General features: G+C 31.6%; 2 protein-coding genes across 2 annotated transcripts; one reads left to right on the forward strand and one right to left on the reverse strand.

Annotated features, from left to right (window-relative positions):
- Positions 1 to 6,670: 6,670 nt before the first annotated feature.
- Positions 6,671 to 11,824, reverse strand: LOC114417480 (putative methylesterase 14, chloroplastic). Its single transcript, XM_028382728.1, has 5 exons — positions 11,457 to 11,824; positions 10,327 to 10,566; positions 10,092 to 10,235; positions 9,196 to 9,330; positions 6,671 to 7,282 (listed from the first exon to the last, which is right to left on the reverse strand). Exons 1-5 carry the CDS (start codon positions 11,700 to 11,702, stop codon positions 7,010 to 7,012), a joined length of 1,038 nt encoding a protein of 345 aa, XP_028238529.1. The 5' UTR covers positions 11,703 to 11,824; the 3' UTR covers positions 6,671 to 7,009.
- A 7,297-nt stretch (positions 11,825 to 19,121) lies between these two features.
- On the forward strand, positions 19,122 to 22,782 carry LOC114417482. The gene is made up of 5 exons (XM_028382729.1): positions 19,122 to 19,772; positions 19,890 to 20,354; positions 20,474 to 20,851; positions 20,928 to 20,995; positions 22,330 to 22,782. Exons 1-5 carry the CDS (start codon positions 19,251 to 19,253, stop codon positions 22,529 to 22,531), a joined length of 1,635 nt encoding a protein of 544 aa, XP_028238530.1. The 5' UTR covers positions 19,122 to 19,250; the 3' UTR covers positions 22,532 to 22,782.
- Positions 22,783 to 23,332: the final 550 nt, after the last annotated feature.

Here is a 23,332-nt window from a genome sequence, read left to right on the forward strand (position 1 = left end):
GTTGTTAAATAAGTTCACCTATAAACTTATTCTTTTTTTTTGTTTGAAGATTAAGCTTATTCTTTCTTAAAATTTGAATTTTTATTGATGAAAATTAGGAGAGAGAGATAAAAAAAAAACTTTATATTTTCAGGTATTTAAATCCAAATTAACCTTTTTAACTCATTTTTGTTAGTTTTAACCCCAAAAATTCAAAATCAAGCTCAAATAGAAAAAAGTGGCTAAACTGTATTAAAAAGAATAAGAAAATAGATAAATCATAGGATTATCAATTCTTTCAACAATTAAGGTCGTTAAAATCACAATTAACAAGTCCTTTGAAATATCTGCATGTGCTTCACTATCAGTAGGCCCTCTAGCTACACTGCATCAATTCCTAAAATCCAATTGGAAAAGTCTCTTAATTGATTATCACCTTGATTCATGTTACCTCATTGTATCCTCTTGTTTTTTCGTTAACAATTATCCCAAAAGTATGATGAATTTATAGTGGCAAAAATAATATGAAATATACCCTCTCTTAGAATTATTAGAGAATCTATTAGAAATTATCTCGAAAAATATTTGTCTTCCCATAGAACACCTCATTTGAACTATTTGGAATAAAACACCCCTATGACGCCTTATCCTAAATTATCAATTTAGTCACAACTAATAACTCAGATGACTCTGATTCTTGCTTAATTTTACATAAAGATAATAGAATGTCAATATTGAGAACATTGTACCAACACTTGGTAGAAGAATGCTGCCTACAATATTTGCTAAAGGCTAAATAATAAGGACATCTCCTCTAAATGAGAATTCTCTACACAACTGTCTTAAATATCCTTTTTGCAAATATGATAAGCACAAGATGATCAAACTATTTTTTAAAAACAAAAATATTTGAAAGTGTTGCTAATAATAGTCGTTGCAACTTGCAACATAGGTAGGCCGAACGTGTTAAAAGGTTGAAAATTGTGATATCACTTGCAATTCACGCTCCCCAAGGCTGCAACAACGTAACGTCCACTCACCTGTACTGTGACTGTGAAGAGAGAGAGGCTTCTGTGGCATTCAATGCAATGCAATGCAGCCTGGGCGGAGAAGAGAATCCAAGCATTTTCTCATGATCATACTTCCCTCACCCATTCATGCCAACCAAATGGTAACAATATTTAAGTTTTTCTATTTGAGTCTGTTTGAGATACATACTTTGTGACTTTTCTTTATGTTTGGATATTCAGTTTTTTTAACAGTACTAGTTATATTATATATGTACGTACTATATCTTCTAAAATGCATGCATGCATACATATATACTCCAGCGTAAAACAGTCACTATTATTGTTATTGCACGTGACCACTTGTTTCTTGGTTCTTCTTTTCTTTTCAATACTTATGAAGAAACCAATAGGGAAAGTGTTGCAACTTAAACTATCTTCGTAGCCTATTAAGCAATTTGTGTGAGTAACTTAAATTTAAGAAAATCTCATAGACGTGTCACACTAGCTATAACTGATGAGTTCTAACTAATTTAAGAAAAGGTCACTGAGGATTCCCGAGGAACTTATAACAAGATTTGGAGATGAACTATCAAATGTTGCTACAGTTACTGTTCTGGATGGTCGTGTTGAGAAAATGAGATTGATGTAATGTCGTAAAGACGTTTTGTTCTGCAGCAAATGGCAACAGTTTGTAAAATACTATTCTGTAGGCTATGGTTCCTACCTGGTTTTCAGATATGAAGCGAATCGTGTTATGATATTTGATATTACTTCTGCTGAGATATGTTTTGATTTGCAGTATGTGGGAACTGAGTTTTGCTAACAAGTATCCGAAGCCAAATGTTTGTATGAGGGTCCAAAATTGTAATGAGCGCGCTATGGAGGAATGTTGATAACAAGAGGATGGCCTAAATTGTGTGTTGGAGTTCATCAAGACCAACCCGCTTGTGCTTAAACTTACTCTGCACTCAACACTGTAATCTGTTTTTCATAGCATTTTAGAGAAGGAAAGGAAGTGAGTAGAGCAAACAACATTCTTTTTCTCTAAGCTCTACTCTTTATTTCTTCAAGCTGTTGTTAAACCTTAATTTACCTTTTTAACTAATGTTTTGTTAGTTTGAACCCCAAAATTCAAAGATCAAGATCAAGTATATAAGTCCAAGTTAAGTAGACTAATTATATTTTAAATTATTATACAAAAATTGGACTAGTGGGCTGCAGGTCAAAGTTATGGATTGTAGAAATTCAAATTAAACTATATTTGCCAAAAATTAAATTTAATCCATATTTTTTTACTAGACTACACAAGCCAATCATTGGACTCGACTCATTTTTTCCAGCACCAATTAATACTATGATTTAATTTTTTTATAAAAATATTAGTTATAGGAATTAGTTGATTTTTTTGTGGATTAAATATAAATTTTATTAAAAACAAATTAATTTTAATTTTTATAAAAATAAATAAACAAAAAAAAAACCAAAAAGCAAAAATAAATAAATGATACAATGAAAAACCAATGTAGAAAAAAAACAAAAATTAAAATGCAAAATATATAATATTATAAAAATGAAATGAAAAAAAAAAATAATAAAAGGCATGTTGAGAAATCGGTGCATAACCAATTTCCCAACATTGAAAACAATATTTTTTTTTCCTGCAGAAATCGATATGTAAATAATAATGATTTCTATCATTTTGATAAATATTTTAGCACATATATTATTATTTGTGTAAGTTTTTTATTTTTTATTTTTGTATTTGTGGAGTCAAAAACTCATTTGTTGCATCAATAAGAAAATTAAAATACATATAAGAATATGTCAAGAAATACTGAATCCAATTTAAACCATATTGGATTGAATTGGATTAGATCCAATCAAATTTTTATTTTAAAAAGTCATTCAAATTGAATGTTTCTTTTTTTGTTTAATTTTTTTAGTTGCATTTCTATTATTAATTTCTGGACTTTTATTTTTATTTTTAGTTTCTTATTTTTTTCCACCCTCCTATTCTTACCTTTAGTTTCTTAATAAATAAGAATTTAGGAATTAAAAATAAAAATTCTAAAAAACTTAAGGACTAAAAAATTAAAGAAAAAAAAAACTGATCCAAGAATTCTGATCCGCGAATACACCAACTATTTTATTGTTTTAATTTTTATTTTAAGTTTTTCTTTTCTAAATTATGAGAAATCTTAGGAACACAATTTCTTTAATGATATTGTTTCTATTAGTTAAAAATGATTGAAACTTAAAAATCTTCTCTAAAAACATAAATATACCGTAGGATCCATGTTCAATCGATTAAAAAAGTGAGTGTGATATAGTATACTATTTTCTCATAAAGTAAAGACAATGGCTTTACGTCAATTAATATTGTTGAAGATATATTTTTGTAACTGCATAATATTTTAGTCTTTAAAATAGGACTTAGTAAATAAGTTGGTTTCCTATATTTCAAGAGTAAGTAAGTTTTAATGGATTAGCTTAGTCAATAAGTGATTCCTATCTTTAAGGAGCAAGTTAGTTTTAATATTCTGTTTTGCAAATATCTTGTTATCTAATTAGTTTATCTTTTGTTATTTATTGTATCGCTGCTGATAACAATTTGAGTTAAAATAGAATAATTCTATTTCCTCCGCATACGTATTGTCTCTCTTTTCTCCTCTGTTTTTTTTTTTTATAATTTCCTCCACAAAACCAACAATTGGTATCGAAAGTCTTATTCTTACAGGACTTCTACCATGGAAGGTGAAGCAAGTTTTTCCCACATAACTCTTCCAATCTTTGATGGAGAGAATTATGATATGTGGGAAGTGAAAATGCAATCCTACATGGAATCTTTAGATTTGTGGGATGTTGTGGAAGAGGATTATGAAATATATTCGCTGCCTGAAAATCCCACCATGGCCCAAATTAAAAATCACAAGGAAAGAAAAATGAAGACAAAGGCGAGGTCATGTTTGTTTACTAGTGTTTCACAAATGATATTCATCAGAATCATGACTCTTAAATCACCCAAAGCAATTTGGGATTATCTGAAAGAGGAATACGTTGGAGATGATAGAATATGAAGCATGCAAGTGCTGAATTTATGGAGGGAATTTGAGCTTCAAAGGATGGAAGAGTCATAGACAATCAAAGAATACTCAAACAAACTGTTGGGTATTGCCAACAAGATAAAGTTGTTGGGAAGTGATTTTGCTTATTCGAGAATTGTAGAGAAAATTTTGGTAACGATGCCGAAGAGGTATGAAGCATCTATAGCTTCATTGGAGAACACAAAGGATCTGTCGAAAATCACATTGGCAGAAGTGCTACATGCCCTGCAAGCTCAAGAGCAGCGAAGGTTGATGAGACAAGATCGTGTCGTCGAAGGTGCTTTGCCCGCTAAACATCATGAAGTTGATGAAAACAAAAAGGATTTTTTCAAGAAGAATCAACCAGCAAGCAACGAAAATAGTGCAAACAACCAAAACAAAGATAAGGATAAAAACAAAAATTATCCACCTTGTCAGCATTATGGCAAAAAAGGTCATGCACCTTTCAGATGTTGGAGGAGACCAGATGTAAAATGTAACAAGTGCAACCAGATAGGGCATGAAGCGGTGATCTGCCCCAACAAAAATCACCATGATAAAGGAGCTCAGATTGCTAATCAAGACGAGGAGGACCAACTATTTGTGGCCACATGCTTCTTGAGTAGTGAATCAAGTGAAAGTTGGTTGATTGATAGTGGTTGTACGAACCACATGACATATGATAAGACTCTATTCAAGGATTTGAAGCCAACTAATGTCTCAAAGGTTAGAATTGGGAATGGTGGCTATATTCCTGTAAAAGGAAAAGGAACTGTTGCAATTTCAACGTGTTCAGGTATCATATTAATATCAGATGTTCTTTATGTACCTAACATTGACCAAAACTTGCTAAGTGTAGGCCAGTTGATTAAAAAGGGATTTAAAGTGTCCTTTGAACATCAACATTGCTTTATCTATGACATTGTTGGCCGGGAAGTTCTAAGGGTTAAAATGAAAGGTAAAAGCTTCTCATTTGATCCAGCAGAGGAAGAGCATACAACCTATTTCACTCAAGTCACACCCACGGAACTCTGGCACAAGAGACTTGGTCATTGCCATCTTGAAAGAATGCTAAACATGAAAAAAAGGAAATATGCAAAAGAAAATTTGAAGAAGTTTCAAATGGAGGAATGCAAATCTGTTAGCACACCAATGAATCAAAAGGAGAAGTTCAACAAGGAAGAAGGTGTTGATAACATTGATGAAGGATATTACGGGAGCTTGATTGGATGTCTAATGTATCTCACTACAATAAGGTCAAACATTTTATTTTCTCAAAAGAACAAAATTGGAATTTTTGTTGACAATCAAGTAGTCATTGCTATTGCAAACAATCCTGTGTGTCATGGGAAGACTAAACATTTCAACATCAAGGTTTATTATTTGATAAAGATGCAACAAAGTGGAAAATTGAACTTAATTTACTGCAAGTCTAAAGATCAATTGGCTGACATGTTTACAAAATCACTACCTATCAACAAACTTGAACTCAAAGAATTGGAGTTTGCAGTTCCAAAAGCAAGGAGGAGTGTTGAAGATATACTTTTGTAACTGCATGATATTTTAGTTTTTAAAATAGGACTTAGTAAATAAGTTGGTTTCCTATATTTTAGGAGTAGGTCAGTTTTAATGGATTAGCTTAGTCAATAAGTGATTCATATCTTTAAGGAGCAAGTTAGTTTTAATATTCTGTTTTGCAAATATCTTGTTATCTAATTAGTTTATCTTTTGTTATTTATTGTATCACTGCTGAGAACAATTTGAATTAGAATAGAATAATTTTATTTCTTCCGTATACGTATTGTCTCTCTTTTCTCCTCTATTTCTTTTATAATTTCCTCCACAAAATCAACAAATATTCAACATTGAGTAGTTTCTAGTGAGTGGTCTCTGGTCTGGATAGATAGAATCCCTTATTCCAATTCTGATTCGGCGGAGAGGGAATCTAAGCATTTTCTGAAGATCATACTTCCCTCACCCATCCATGCCTACCAGAAGGAGATCAAGACCACCCCGCTTGTGCTAAAATTCACGCTGCACTAAACATTTGGTGTCAGCTTGGTGGTGGTTTAAAAATGTATTATGTACCATATTTGAATGTTATAGGTTATATTAATCAGTTCCATATGTTGTTTGCTTACGCCTCCTAAATGAAAACTGTAGAAATATCGGACTTGTACCGTTTTATTTATTAGGTGATGCGTCAGTGACTTTTCTTAACGAGTAAGGCTATTTTTCATCTCTTCTTTTTCAACACGTGAAGTGAGCGGACCATGAGACAAAAGGAGTGATGCAATGAACAGAAATAACTATTATTGAAAGTATTGTGTGAAAAATAAGACCAAATAAATGTTTTGTTAGTTTCAGCCACATAAATTCACAGATTAAGCTCAAATAAATAAGACCAATATAAGTAGACTAGTTATATAAAAAATATTTTTGCATTAGTTAAGGAAGGAAAGTGTATATTCCATCACAAGGAGAATCTTTGAGAAGTGACAGTGTAAAAGATACATTATGGCAGTATATATTTTTGAAACAGAGGCTAACAACTTTAACAGAAAATTTAAATAAATAAAGTATCATGTATCCGAATCAATTAAACCTCAACAATTGTTTATGTACTTTTTTCTTTAATATTGCTAACAATAAAACAGAGTTGTCAAAGCCAAAATGAAAAGTACAAAAGTTAATACATTACTATACACATGAACCGAAAAGGAAAAAGACTTCCTTAAGCCACTTACTAATTAAATAATACTTTTGTCTTAAATGCGAAGAAATCATGCTCCTTCCTCTATTATATTTCACGATTAGAAAAAGTAAAAATACTTCTCCCAATTGGGCCTCTTTGTTTGATGGTCAAGCCATATCAACTCTACAATCTTGTAATCCTATGGGATGGAAAGATAAAAACAAATCCTGTTGAGCATTAAGCTAAGGAATTTGAGCTATTTCCACCAAAATTTTGTGAAGAGATTGTGGCTTAGAAAAGAATGGACAGTGGTCACTGCCTTTGATCTTGAAAACTCCTTCAGGTGGATTTTCCCTCACAAGCTTCTCTTGGACATCTGGTGAAAGCGCACGATCATCCAATGTTTGAATGTAAAACCGGCGACCAGTTCCATATTTGTCAGCAGATAAACACATCTTCTCCATTATTGGACCAAGAGGGCTATGTCTCATGGAAACCATGGCTAAAGCAACATCCTGAAATACACCTCATTTTAAATATTATCAGGCCTAATACATACATTATCCGAAATTCGAAAGTACTAATATAACAACCAGGTGAAGTGACTACAAGATTAAATGATTTTACCTTCCTAATTCCTTCAATTAGGACTCAGTTTACATAATACAAATATATATATATATATATATATATATTATCTGAATACTTTTAGATGAAGCATGGAACATGAAAAATAAGGATTGAAAATGTTTTGATATGTATGTATTAGTAATTAGTAATAAGTAATGTTTACTGAAGTTATAGGACATAGTATTAGGAAATTAGAAACATATTAACATACCAGGTGATTTCTGAAGTTATGTAGAGTATTAATCCATAAAAACAAAAAAGAATAAAAAAATAAAATAAAATAAGCATTTGGGTATCAGGAAAAGAAAAAATCCCACCTTAACATAACAATACTAGGAAATATAAAAGCAATGAATATATAAGAACAATTTCACTCATACATGAAATAGTCTCGTTAGATTAGTCACAAAGCCAATACTTTCAAGCTGGATCCGAGCTAAGCTTAGTAGAACAAGAAACTATTTAGGAACACCTATAAATCAAAGAACTCTGCTCCTTTTCTGTCAAAAAGACTAGTAGTGTTTCTTTCTCTACATATGAGTCGCATAGTAGCTGGGTAGCAACCCTCTTTGTCAACCATGCTCATACTTGGGTAAAACAGCATCCGTTGATGACTTAACATTGGAAGACATTGTAAGATTGTTAGCGAAGTCAGGTATGAGTAAGGGGAGGATAAGACATCCACCAAAACAGAAAAGAAGACAAGAACAAGGAAAGAGACGCAAACAAAGAAATATAATCAAGAATGTAACAGGGATGTTCAGTCCAACATATCAGCAATAGTTATTCCCATGAAACAACTATGACTATGAGAGCACTAGAAAGAAACCATAAACACAACACTACCCCCAAAATGAAACAAGGGACGAAGAGAGAACTTGAAAAATATGGATTTTGCTCTAACCAAATAAAACACAGATCTGCAAACACAGCACATTGCAACAAAAGTTTTGTCTCCATATTTCTTGCAGAACCCTAAAACCTAACCAACAGTCAGTAGATCAAACTCTACTATTTTGATAACAGAATAAAAGTGAGAAGCATCGAATGAAAGCAAAAATCAAAAGGGATTGAATCCCAAATTCCCAATGTTCTCCCTATCATTCAAGTCACATCTATGTGGTCATCACAATCAATATTACAATCCTGAATTAAGTATAAACTTTGGATGAGTGACTCACGTAAACACAACAAACTATAAAAAAAATGAGATGTCTCTGAAAAAGGAATAGTTCCCACCTATACATCCACCCAAAATAAGATCCAAAAATCATCTTATCTCCCAATTCAAAAGAAGCACATACCCTTGACATAAGCATCCAAGGATTATCGCGTGACTTATTTCTGTTTACTGTTTAGTGTTATCTGCTTTACAAACTTGTTTCTTAAACTTTTATGGAAACAACTTTAAAAAACAAAAAAAAAGTAGTTGAAGAAATCATTTGGAATATTTGTTCAATAAGGCATGTATTTCTTAAAGGAAAAATAATTATAAAAATTGCATTTTTCAGTTCCACTATAGGTGGTGGAACAGCGTTGTGTTTGCCCTTATTGCACGAGATTGGTCAGCAATGGGGGCTGAAGTCAGCCAGTTACTCAATTGTACTCGTTATAAATCTTCTATATAAACAAGGAGATTGCAAGTGGAGTAACAATGAAGGAGATCAAAGATATGATCATCTTTGAGGGTAGATGGGGACAAGTCGTGTACAGCTTCAAGTGGCTAATTTGAATGGACAGTAGCAGCTACAAAATTTAGGAGGAAAAAAAGTTAGAAATAGACTTAAATCCTGCATACCTTTGCTGGGGATTGGTTAAAATATAACCCTTTCATCTGCTCTTTCTCAAACATAAATCCTGTTGGGGGCTTTTCTTTACCATTCCCATGGATCAAAAACTTAGATTCTTGCATAAAACGTTCAGCAGATCCTAGCTGCAATGTAGATAATTTGTGAGAACTTCCAAGAAAAATGCAAAACAAGATGAAATTAAAATAATAGTAATAATAAATTTAAAAAAACATGTTCATTCAGCAATGAAAATACAACATAAAGATCCTTTACTTTGGCTGATATTACTTTTAGTGTCTATGCAGTAAGAAAACAACAGATCTAATTACGAACACATTTGAATGTGCTTTTAGCTTTGTCAGAACAGTCTGTTACATTTTTTGCTTGTTCAAGAGCTTATGTATTTAGCTTTTCCAAGTTTTTGCTATTCTAGCAAAAAAAAGTATTATTTTGCCAACAAAAATTATGTAAGAAGGCAGAAAAGTCAAGAAATGAAGTAGGCTGAGTGGCACATTATAGCAATAAAAGATTCACTGGAAAGTTGGTCAAGACTTCAAATTATGCCCATGGAATCAGAGTTATTAAAATTAAAACAGTCAAGTGATAGTAAATTTGTGATAACAGATTAAAATATTGCACTAAAAGCAATATATCCAAAAATTAAATCAGGACAGAACGGCATGGTATTACATTTTTTTTCTCTAGAAATAGTATATTTGAGGTTGCACAACCATCGTGAAAGGATGAAGAGCAATATATGTTCCTCATAATAACATAATTGCTAAAAATTGGTTACAAACTTGGAAAACATTTGTTATTAATTTAAGTTTGATTATATTCACCGCATATGAACTCTAAAAAATTCAACTGATCACAAAATTAAATGAAGAAACTAACTAGATACCTCTTCAGAAAAAACATCAAAAGGTTTTTGGCCATCAGAAACCATCGTAGCACAAAGGAAAATTGCTTTTGAGATCTTCTGTGGATAATGTTCCAATGCGTAAGAAATACATGCACCACCAATGCTATGACCAACAAGAATAACCTGCAAAATTTCCATCTTCATGAAATATAACAGCATGGTGGACAATAACATGCTTCAAGTAGAACATATATTCAATATCAAACATCCAAACCTGTTCATCCTCAGGAAGGTTTTGCAGATAAACAGTTAAAGGTTTTGAATAATCTGCCAATGTAGTAACGCTGTTAGTGTCCGTGAGATCAATTCCAGAGCCTGTAAGATCTAAGGCAACAGGAAGCAGCCCTGCTTCTTCTAGAAGGGCAACAGTCTTGTACCAACACCATGCTCCAAAACCTTCTCCATGGATTAGTACAAACTTCTTTATTTTAATGTTCTCCAGATTTACTGGAACCTGCACAGGACATACAGGCAAGTCAGGAAAATATTTCAAAAAAAATACAGGGGGCATAAGAACTAGAAGATATAAGGTTGGCCCAATGGTTGGAGAGAAAAAGGAGGGGAGAGAAGTCGCTCCAATCCCCCAACTAACACATTTCCTTTCCATTTTAGGTCCTAGCAAACATTTGCATACAACGAGTATATATTAATTTTAAGTCTACGCATAAATTCAAACAGCATTCCAAAGATCCCTTAAAATAAGGAGTTCATTTACAATAAATAATTAGCAAAATCCAAATGTACAAGTACTAACATAATTAAGCACCAGCAGCTCAGATTGGGATTTCAACAAAAGTCTCAAAACAATCTGGCTCCAAACATGAAACAGACCCAATTTTCCCTTTAGACAATTGTGGTAGACTCTCCTGAAAAAGGTGGAGAAAAGAATCTTCCCATGACGCTTAAGAATAACTGAGGTCAAAATGCATAAGCATATAGTGGAGTCAAGGAAGTGGGGTATGTTAACTAGTAGAACAAGATACATGCGACTAATCAAAAAATAAATCGCATCTGCTTTTCAAAGCACAGTGATTTGGCCCTGTACTTTTCTAGATGCACCTTTTGAGGCATAAAAAAGAACAAGCTTCCCTTTTTCCCCCACAATAGAAAAAAAGAATAAGAAAAAAGTAGCCCTTGATTTCTTTTTGTATGTGCACTTTGCTGCCATGGCTTGTTATGCTGACTCAATTGAAAAAACAGTAGTTTTCACTTCCACCCAACTACCCATATATAGATAAAGATCTTAATCATGATAGCCCACTAATGAAATGATTCAAAAATCCAAACTTTTCAATCAAAAAGCCACAAATCATGGCAAACATATAATATAATAACAAAAGAGACCTGCTTGTTGGCTGAAAAAGATTCAGAGACGGCGTGCCTTCTGGAGGAGCCAACTCTCCGAGACATGGAGCCTTCAAACCTCTGAGACAATTGATGCTGTTGAAGCGCCATAGAAAGTGCCTGAAGATGCAGCTCTTCCTCACTCACTGTCACAAGCTTCCTCTGTGATCTACCCATTCTCTTGCTACCTCTCGATCCAACATCTTTGGACTCCTTCTTCGTCATGCAAATAAAACGATTACCCATCTTGTCAAATTGAGCAAAGCCTCCTCGGAGGGTTGGAGGAGTTGTTAAGTTGTTGTTGGGTATGAATGAAACAACAGCTCAAAGTCTTCTTGAAGCCCCAACTGATTTTAGAGATTATTAAATGCGTTACATTTCATAATTCAATTTCAACCTAACCAACGATAATAGGCCTTTTTTAATTACTCCTACTTATTATTGCAGAGTTTTTTAATTAATTTTATTACGGTGCAGCCTAGCCAGTAGTCAAGACGAGACAGATTGAGCTGAAAATAAGCACATGATCTGTAGACGGTTTTCAACGTGCAGTAAAGTGCAACAGATGTCATCTTTTCTTTCTTTTCTCCCGTTATATTTAAATTTAAAATTGCTTTAATAAGGTCAAACGTTACGTCTTCTTCTGTGCGCTTGTAAAAGTTTAAGGAAACTTCTTGGGAGACCATGTACCTTTCGTGACGTTAAACTGTTACTTAGGATTGAATTGAGAAAGACTGAAAGACAGTGACAAAAAAAATGGTGGATTAGTTGAAATAGAAATGAGAAAGCATAATCTACGCGCGTTCCACCAAAATTTGTTTTTCTTCGTCTCAACACAGTAGTGAAATGTAATGCAAATTGGCACAATTGATAGTAGAGAGTGTAACATTAATATTAATGTTAGAATAAATAGTCACTTTGACACGTCAAAATGTAATTCAGTGTCATTCAGGTTCCTGAAAATATATATAAAAAAAAAACTTTGAAAGCATCCCTAAACGTGTGTAAAATGATTCCTATTTTACTCCTCCATTAATTGAGATACGTTAAACATAATGTGCGTACTTCTGTGGCACGTTATTTCTATAGCACATTACTTAGTACACATACGATGCAACGTTGGGGATATCCAACTTTTTTACAGACCCAAAATAGACACGTGACAATCCTTAATCACATTTCCTTTACTGCGCCAATGACTAAATTGGAGAACCAGAACGTCTTCTATACTCAGGCTTCAAGAAGCCTTGTGCAATCCATGTTCAAACAAGAAAGTCGGACATTAGAGCATCTCCAAGGATTGAAGTCGGACATTAGGACATTAGGCTTCAAGCTTATTTCTAACAAAATTGAAGCTCTTTTTTTTAACTTTTCAAGGACTACTAACATGCTTTATTTGGAGTTCTGTAGTATCCTATAGGTCCTGCACAAGATAGATAGGTCAAGTAAGCGTAAAATTAAAAAATAAGCAACAATTCTCAATTAAGTACAAACATTTACCTAAAACCAAAATTGAGTTAAGGTGAGAAAATAAGAGTCAAAGAAAGGTCAAATAAGTTAAGAAGAATAGAAAAATATTAAACTACAAATATTCAATTAATGACGAATAATGACTCTTAATTATTTTGATTAGATGCAAATATATATAAATGATAAAAGTCGTGTATGATATGTTATCTCTATGCCTATGAAGTTTTTAGACGATACACTCGTAAGACGATTTGATATAACATTTAAGTAGTGCATTTAAGACTTTCATTTAATACTTTTTGTTTGAGATTTTTTCATGTAGAAAATATTATCCTAGAATCTATCAAAGTCTTATGAAGAATAAATGAAGTCCACAGTCTCAAAGGTGTTGATCATCATCAAAAGGCGTGTTTTGTTATTGCATACTTACTAAGATGAAAAAAGTGACTTCTCCGTTGAAGTACAAGACACACTAACTTATCAGTATGGACTTTGCATGAAGAAGAGATGTGCATTTAATGCAATCATTAAATGTTTCAACGGGCTAAAGACCACATACGAAGAACATAATGAAAAAATCCAACCATTGAAAAACAATAGATACTTGAAGATGAAGGTTATATTTAGAAGAAACTTTGAAGAAACAAGATTCGAATTACCTACACGAATCATTCTTTCTTGTAAAGCTTTCTGTAAATTCATGTGAAGATACAATGCTCTCAAAATGTTTTATATACTTTGAGAGAAACAACTAAAGGTGTTAAGTGATATATTCGTTTGTAAGACAATCATAAATTTCAGTCAGTATGCAATCTTCCAACAAATCTAGTTGATTTGTTTAGAGCCAACAATGGCTTAGTAGGACAAAGAATATAAGTTTTAAGTCAAGCTTGTGATAGAACTTGCAAGTGTAAAGAACTAGGAGTAACACTGAGTAATACTTATAACTTTGATAACTTAGTGAAAATTTAGTGGTTGTAAAAAATTGGACATAATTTTGAGGTTGAGACAAACTAATATAAATTCATTGTGTGTTTTCTTGATGTTTAACTAACAAATGATTTTGAATTTGTTTTTAGATCTTATGCATTATTTTGTTTTTCAAATAAAATTGTTTTTTCTCATCATTTGATACAATCTATATCAAAACCTTTATAAGTGTTTATATTTATATTCATCGGACGATAAATATGTTTTTTAGTCTTAAGAAAAAATTTTAAATTTATAAAAATATAATTCAATCCCTTTTTTGTGTTATTTGCTCTTGTAGAGAGAAATTAGCTCCTCGTTGTCACGAGAAACCACCAAGAATTACAAAGAACAATGGGAAAAGGAAGAAGAATGGTGAACAATTGAAGGAATGGTGATCTAATGTTGATTCCAATGAAAAGACACTTTAAATAGGTGGAGAATTTTGTTGTCTTTTTTGCATAAAAACACTTCTGGCTTAGCGACCAACAACTGCCAAGCAAATTAAAATAAATTATAATTTCTTACTTTTGCAAAGAGAGTTACTTGCTAAGCAATTTTGATACTTCTAATGTGGCCTCTTTTGCTTTCATCCCACTAAGCGAACAAAACTTCTCGGTTAGCCTTCAAATTATCATGTATTTTCTTTTACACAAGTTTCCTCGTTCAACGACAACATAAACTCGCTAAGCAAGCAATCTTCAAATTCCACTCTTTAGCTCTTCTTCACGACACTCCAAAACACAATTAAAATCTAATAAATTTCCTAAAATTAACTACATAAAAATTACTAGCTTTGTCCCTATTTATGAGATCCAACTTTTTAAAGTTGTTTGTTCTACTCAATCCATTATGTTTCATGTATTACTTATTTTTATATTAAAATAGCCCTAATTAAAATATGAGAGAGGTTATATTGACATGCATTTAGGAGAGGGAGGGAGGGAGAGAGATATTAAGGAAAATGCTATTTTTAGAAAAATTATATAAATTTAGGTAAGTTTTATTGCAATAAACTAAATTAACTAGTTTTTCTAATAATCTTGGTGAATTAGGTAGATGTGCCTTATAAATAGAAACAAAAAACAAATTATAGTCAAATGGGGCCAAACAAAGCAACACCTAAAAAAAATAGTGAAATAATTGTTGTGAAAATTGAGTGTAGTTACAAGTATGTACAATAATTATCAACAATTGACATTCAAAGTTATTGAAATTATTAACTCCTCCCTCCGATATATAAGAAAAAAGAAAAATGCAGGCTAACAAGAAAGTTAGTCAATTTTAATTAAAAATTAAATCTTTTTCCAACTTATCATTCATTGAAACCTGATATTAAGAATAAAAATGAGTCAATAAAATTAGAACCTCAATTAAATGAGGTAAAGTTAGTTTAAACTTTCTTATATTTTGGACAAAAAATACATATTTTTCTTATATTTGATATTGAAGTTGTATCTGTACTAATTAAAAACATAATGATAATAACTCAAATAGAAATTAGCATTCTTGACCCTAAAATTATAAGTACTTTTATTAAAAGAGGAAAAAGAAATAGGAAAAGCATATAAGGTAGTAACTCTATTAAAAAAATTAAAATAAAAATGCGTTTGTGATTCCTAATAAATATTTATATTTTGTGTTTGTTTTCTAATTTTTTTATTGTTTATCCTTGATAAAAAAAAACAAATTATTTTTGGTTCTTAACACTTTTATTTCATTTATGATAAATTAACAAATTTTATATTTATTCATTGATAATTTTTTTTATTTGTTATTAGTTTTTTTAAAAAAAGACTAATAACAAATAAAAATAATAATGAGGATTAAAAAAGTGTTAATAAACAAAAATAAAATTATTATTTTATAAAACTCAATGCAAATAAATTTTTTATCAGAAAAAAACATAAAATTCAAATATTTTTTAGGATCACAAAACATATTTTAACAAAAAAAATTAGCCAAAAACATATTTTTAAGTGATGAATTGAATTGCTTTTAAAAAGATAAAGAAAAGTCATAACAAAATTATAGGAATAACATTTAACATTATAATATATTATACACCCGAAATATTAGTCATAATTTCAATTGTTATTTTTATTTTTTTTCCCATAATTCATTTTTAAATAAGAAAAAAATAGATTTTTGGTCTCTAAATTTTCAATCAAACATAATTTTGGTTACCATATTTTCAAATTAATGAATTTAGTCATCTAACTTAAAAATAATAGGTGAATATAGTTCCTAATTCAACTTTGTAACGTTACAAAAATGTCACTAAATGCATATTTTCAAGAGTTGTTTTTTCTCCTTGCGTTAAAAAAAAAAAGAACTTATATGTCGTGGATTGCATGCGTCGGTTCATTTAAATTTAAATTTTAAAATATGTAATTAAGAATATTATTTCATAAAAATATTTTATTTTGTTGTAACTAAAATCTCTCTATCATATTGATTGAAATAGTATTTCCTAATAATTATTTAAATATTAGCACCTTACCTAACCGAAAATGATTTTTATTTCTCTCATTTATGATTTATTATTTTAAAAACTATAAATAATTAACCATATGCTATAATCAACTGTATATTATAATAGAAAACAATAACTAATAATTAAAAATATTATACTTGTTTCTAAATATATATTTTTCTTTTTTAATAAAATATATTTTTATTTTAAAAATAATTAATAAATTATAGTTTGAATTTTATAAAAAAATAAATATAATTTTAAATTTGAGTCTTATAATGAAGAATAAAGAAAATACTTTATAATTTATAATTAAATAAAATTTTTCCTAATAAGTATAAGACATTTGTTAAGAAACTAAAAAATTAAGTATTTATTATAAAAATTGAAAATTATAAAAGAGGATAAAAAAATCATAAATAATATAATTTTGTGTATTTTAATAATTTTTTCTTTTAATTGCTTGATCAATATCTTAAAAGTATTAGTAAATTTGTGCCTTAAAATAAATAATGATAATGTGTCAGTATCTGATTTTGAGGAATTTTTTTTGTTTTATTTTAAATTATGATGATGTGTCAGTATGTGATATTCCCTCGTGTCAAGACTAAGGTACATTTTAATATGAAAAAGACTTGGCAATTGGTAATCACTAATCCCTCCTTTTCTGAAACCGCTTTGATGACTTTTGTCCCACTCACAGCCTTATTCTCCTCCCAATGTCTGACACTCTGTCTTGTATTCGGGTTCTGCTTAATGTAATTTTTTTGGTTCACATTAATGTAATCTACAATGATTTGAAAAATAAATAAATATAGAGATTAAACAAGCAATAGAAGCATAGCTAAAAATGAAGAGCAACAGAAGATAAAAATAACTTTCATACTAAAAAAATATAAAATATAATTTTTTAAATTAAAAATATATATTTTTTATTTGAAATCTAATTAGAATTTACTAAAATGTAAATATTTTTTATATTATATTCATAACAATTTTACACAAAAAAGAGATAGTATAAAATGTTTACATCCTGACCTGAGAAACAAAGTCCTCGGTGCTTGAGCAAATAACAGCAAGCTGATATCTGTAATGTAAATGTATCATTAACTACTGTTTTTGCAATTGATATTGGTGGCAAACATTGGTGGAGTCCTCTATTTGGTGTATAGTGTATAGCCATAACTTCTGCGTCTAAAGTCCTTACTAGACCTCCAAAACCCGTTCTTCCCATTTCTATTCGGCTGCCATACATGACACAACCCAACTTTGCTACTGTGGGGAGTTAGATATATCATCGCATTGTGGAAACACGCAAAGCCTAAATGAATAAAAAAACTTATTTGAAGTAAAATAGTCAAATCTCTATTTCTAATCTTAAATCACACTTATATATCATCGCATTGTGGAAACAAGCAAAGCCTTTTTTTTTTTCTTTCATAAACCTCTCTATTAGATTTTTGTTTTGTTTTATTTATCCATTTGTTTATTTTAAATATCACAATTTTTTATTTGATTGTTCATTTTTTCCGGTAATAATAAAATTTGAATTTAAGATCTTGTACAAAGTATCCAAACTTTCTCACTAGGTTATTCTTATTGTTTTTTTATTGTTTATTTATAAAGGAAAATATAACAAGAATGTTAGTAGATTTGTTATTTTAAAATTTTCTAAACTTTTTCTTAAAAGAAAACTATAGTTTGATGTGGATTTAAAAGCAGATAATGAGCTTTTGCACACAGATAAGACAATAATAACAAATTTTGTAAAAATGTTTCTTTTCACAATAAAATTAAATTCAAATTGTAAGTCATTATAAGACACATAATTTTATACTAGTTTGTTTTTACCACTAATATTAGGTCTAATTTTTTACAACTCATCAAGTTTCATTCATTTTGTCAAAATTTTAAGTATTGTTCAATGTTATTTTTGCTTTTACAATCCAAACTTATCACCAAACCTAAAATAATATAGTATTTTTTATTCTACTAAACTACTATTGTTTCTAGATAAATAAGAAGATTCATTGTTAGTTGATTTATTCATCAACTAGCTCTTAATGTTTTACAGACAAAAATACAGCTTAAATACTTTAGAATTTTCTCTTTGGATATATAAGATTTTTTGAAAACTTTTACAACTTTACAAATATACATAAATGGAGATTGAGAAGACACAACTAAAAATTTGAATGATTTGTGTGTTGTTCATCACTTCTATTCTTCCAAACTTGTTGTATTTATAAGTCATTATTCAACAAGTATCCATTGTCTTTGGACAGTTGGATTTTTTTTTGTTGAAAACTTGTGTTTGAATATTTTATTTATTTAAACGATGAATTTGTTACAATCAAATATAAAATTTTATTCCAGTAAGATTTTTCTTATGAAATTTATATCTTCATCAATTAAAAATTATTTTGAGAATTTAGACTTAAGAGAGAAAACATATTTAAAGTTTTGATGGTATCTTTTAAAGAACCCAAAGAATAGACAAGAAATAAGTATAAAATTCTAATGAAAATAATTAAATAATACACATAACATATGATAAGGGTAATTTAATAATTATATGCCAGAGATATGAGAATAATTTTTGGACAACGTACACAACTAAACAAGGATTAGTAATTTATTATCAGTTTTGTTTATCTAATTATTTCTGTAATTAAAAAAGTTAATATGATTGTATTTGTGTCAGTGAGGGAATAGAGTTTGAAACCCTCTGAATTCTCTCCTTTTGTATTGGGGTGTGTGTATGTGTGTATCCACTTGGGTTGTGAATAGAATACTCCTCTCTCTTACTGAGAGGCTAAACCTAAAACCCTTACCTTTCCTTCCCGCTCTCATAATGAGGGACAGAAACTGAGAGTGAAATGCAGAAACTGCTACGCCCTTCTTCTTCTCCGGTCGCCATCCTCTCTATCTCCGTCACCGTGGCTACTCCCTTTCTCTCGTTGCCCCCCAAAGTTTCAAACTTGGTACCAATGTCAGCAGCGTTCACTTCTTCTTCCCTCAATCCCCAACTTTCTTATTCTCGCTATTTGGCTCTCTCTACCAACACTTGCTCTGTCTGCAGGTGTCTCAGTCTAACCCACTCCCACACCAGGAACAACAACAAGACCCTTCTTCTTCTTAACCCCTCTAGAAACCTCTCCTTACATTCGGCTTCAGAAGGCTCCTTCATCACCCAACATGACCCTGTTGAGGACGCAAAAGAGAAGAAGCCCTTTAACTTCAGGCTCAATAGGAGGCAAAAGGGTTCTTCTTCTTCCTCCCCAGCTCCGTCAAATCCTGATTTGCTGGCCATCCCCGGTGTGGGTCCCAGAAATTTCAGAAAGCTCGTTCAGAAAGGCATCGCTGGTGTTGCGCAACTCAAGCAACTCTACAAGGATAAGGTCTCTCTCTCTGTTCTGTTTAGATGACTAGGATAAACATTTACTAGGAAACAATTATAAATGATTCCTAAGAATGTTATATTAATCTGTATGTTCTGTTTGGGTCATGTGCTGTAGTTCTTTGGAAAATCTAGTGACAAGATGGTTGAGTATCTACAGAGTTCCGTTGGAATAATCCACAAGAACCATGCTGAAAGTATAACTACTTTCATTAAAAAGAGTGTTGACGACGACGAGGAGAAGTTGGAAGACAATTCCTCCTCCTCTGTGCAGAAGAAGCGCTTAACATTCTGTGTTGAGGGTAATATCAGTGTTGGCAAGACTACTTTCCTTCAGAGAATAGCAAACGAAACAATTGAATTGCGTGATCTTGTTGAGGTGGTTCCTGAACCCATTAGCAAGTGGCAGGATGTTGGACCTGATCACTTCAACATTTTGGATGCTTTTTACGCCGAACCGCAAAGGTATGCCTACACCTTCCAGAACTATGTGTTTGTCACAAGGGTCATGCAGGAAAGAGAGTCATCTGTTGGAATCAAGCCTCTTCGTTTGATGGAGAGGAGCGTTTTCAGTGACAGGATGGTGAGTGTTCTGTTCGCCCCTTTCGTATTAATCTTGTTTCTTTCCTTTGATTATGAAGGGAATCCTTTTTTCTTAAGAGTATAAAGGCTTATGCTCTTTTATCTCACTGTTCGATGAAGGTTTTTGTACGAGCTGTCCATGAAGCTAACTGGATGAATGGGATGGAGATCAGTATCTATGACTCGTGGTTTGATCCTGTAGTATCCTCCTTGCCTGGACTTATTCCTGATGGTTTTATCTATCTTAGGGCAAGTCCTGATACTTGCCATAAGAGAATGATGTTAAGAAAAAGAGCAGAAGAAGGTGGAGTCAGCCTTGACTATCTCCGTGACCTTCATGAAAAGCACGAAAGCTGGTTATTTCCCTCCCAAAGTGGTAACCATGGAGTATTATCAGTCAATCAGCTGCCTCATCATATTGACAACTCTTTACACCCTGATATAAGAGACCGTGTTTTTTATCTGGAGGGTGGTCACATGCATTCAAGCATTCAGAAGGTACAATATTTGGAAGTCCCATGTCCGAATTTATTATTTGTTATGGTATTGACTTAACCATTTTAACTATAAACAGGTTCCTGCTTTGGTTTTGGACTGTGAACCCAATATTGATTTCAGCAAGGATATTGAAGCGAAGAGGCAGTAAGATAACTATCTTTTACTCAGATATTTGTTTAAATTTGCTTACCGTGGACTTAAAATTTTGTTCTGTCCAACATTTTTTGCCTCTGTTTCTATATTATGACTCCTAACTGTCCTGAGAAGTCTTATTATGTTAGGATTGAAGCAAAGGTTAATGTCTCCTCATACAGCCTAATAAAGTATTGGTTTTATTTTACATGCTTCCAACTTTAAAATATTGAATATGCTGCTAGTTTGTTAAGGTCTTTGGCAAAGTTTATAAATGGGTTTAAATGTTCACAAGCTCGTGCACAGAATTAGAAAAGTGAGCTATATGTTGAGCAATTTGTCTTAAACTGAGTCATTTTTCTGATGTTAGGCATAGTCCCCAAACCTTATCCTGATGGCCATAGCCTCATTTATTACATCCAGGTGTTTTATATATATGAGTGATTGGTGTGTATGAATCATTGTCCAACATAATCCTGAGAAACAAATGTAGCATGTGTGGAGAAGTACCAAGGTTAAAGGGGTGTTCATAGATGGAATGGAATCCAAGAGTGTATTGGTGTGATGCTAATGGGTGCCTTAGTTTTGCAAGGATATGTTTTATGTAACATGAGACCAAATGTGAATAGTAAGTACTTCAAAGTATAGCTAAATAATACAGTTAGAGAGCCATTACACTACAGGACTACATGAATTTGCATCCAAGCAAAATTACAAAAATGAATTACCATTAATATAAATTAAGTTATCAGTTACTTCAAATCCCACAAGAAAGCTTCTAAAACATAGGGGACTTAGAGTGTGTTTGGGTAACTGTTCAATTAAGCACGACTTGTTGAATAAGGTCTAGTTTGGATTAACTTATTCAAAAACACTTATAAAAGAAGAAATACAGAGGTAAAATTAATCAAACTTATAAGTTAAAATCAACCTATGCACTTCAGCTTTTGGAGAAATTAGCCAAGAGAGCTTCTAAAAAAGGTAAAGTGCAGAATTTGATTTTAACTTGTGAGTTATGGCTGAAGTTTTTCCTTTTACTGCTTTATTTTCTTCTTCCATGAGTGCTTATTGAAAAATTTATCCAAACTGCACCTTAAAGCAATGAAGATTTCCTTGCAATGTTTGCCTGTCACTCTTCACTTGCAAGTGGCAAATCTGTAACTTGAGTTCTCACTGGTTCTTTATAATGGTAGTGAAATATTACATTTGCTGTTTCTGATATAACTGGAAGTAGACCCCTAGGTAACCAAATTCTTTGGATTTTTTACCATGCTAGAGAATTCCATTGCTGAGACGTTAATCCATTGATTCCTAATGCATTGTAATTATTGTTGTCTGAGTTGCAGATATGCACGCCAAGTTGCAGAATTTTTTGAATTTGTGAAGAAAAGGAACGAGGTTTCATCCAAGGAAGGAAGTAGCCAAGCCCAACCACAGGTGCTGCTACCTCATGAGGGTGGCCTGTGGCTACCAGATGGAAAGCCTTTTCCCCAGGAAGCCCTCAAATCTTTGGACTTCAGACGAGCAGCGTCGTTCATGTCTGGCTAGTGACTGCTAAACCTTGTGATTCTGGGCAAAGATATACTACTAATGTCCCCTTGTTGATGTATTCACGGTTTTTATTGCATGTAAAGATTGACTTTGGACCTTGACTGATGTAAAACAGTGGCGGTATTTACGGTTGCCTAATGCTTTGCTGACACACTACTTGGTCGTAGATTATATATTCTTATTGCTGTGATTAGAAAGATTGTCTTTATAATTTATTATTATTCCCTCGAGCATATAATTTTTGCCCACTCCTTGTGTTTATATCAGCATCTGTTCTCCGAAGTCTTCTTTCAAGAACCAAGTGTGGTGTGTTTTTAAGAAAGTATAGGAACATCAGATTTTGTCGGAAGGGTTGAGTTCTATATATGGATATATTGTGGAGCATGGGCTAGAACTGTCTCGTTAGCTTTAGGCTACCTTTGCATTTGAAATTTCTCATTAATTTCTAATTCTCTTGGCTTTAATGTTATTGTTATATATTAAGGCAAAATCGTTAACTATGAACTGCCAATAAAACTCCAATAGTACATTTCAGCTGCGTCATGAAATCTTGACATTCTAAACTTTTCATTAATTCTCATTCTAAATTCCTACTCTTCTCATCTCGCATTCTGACTTCAAAATTTCATGCAATATTATTAATTTTATTTTACTTAAATGTGAATCCATAGTATTTTGTCAACTATTTACTTGACTCTAGTCTTTAATTTTTTGTGTAATTATTCGTCTCTTTTAGGTATGGCTTTCTTATCTTCATCTAAATAAGAACAAAAGGTAATAACAAAGATCGTATGAAGA

The sequence above is a fragment of the Glycine soja genome, chromosome 6 (genome assembly GCF_004193775.1).
Source record: "Glycine soja cultivar W05 chromosome 6, ASM419377v2, whole genome shotgun sequence".
Lineage (NCBI taxonomy): Eukaryota > Viridiplantae > Streptophyta > Magnoliopsida > Fabales > Fabaceae > Glycine > Glycine soja.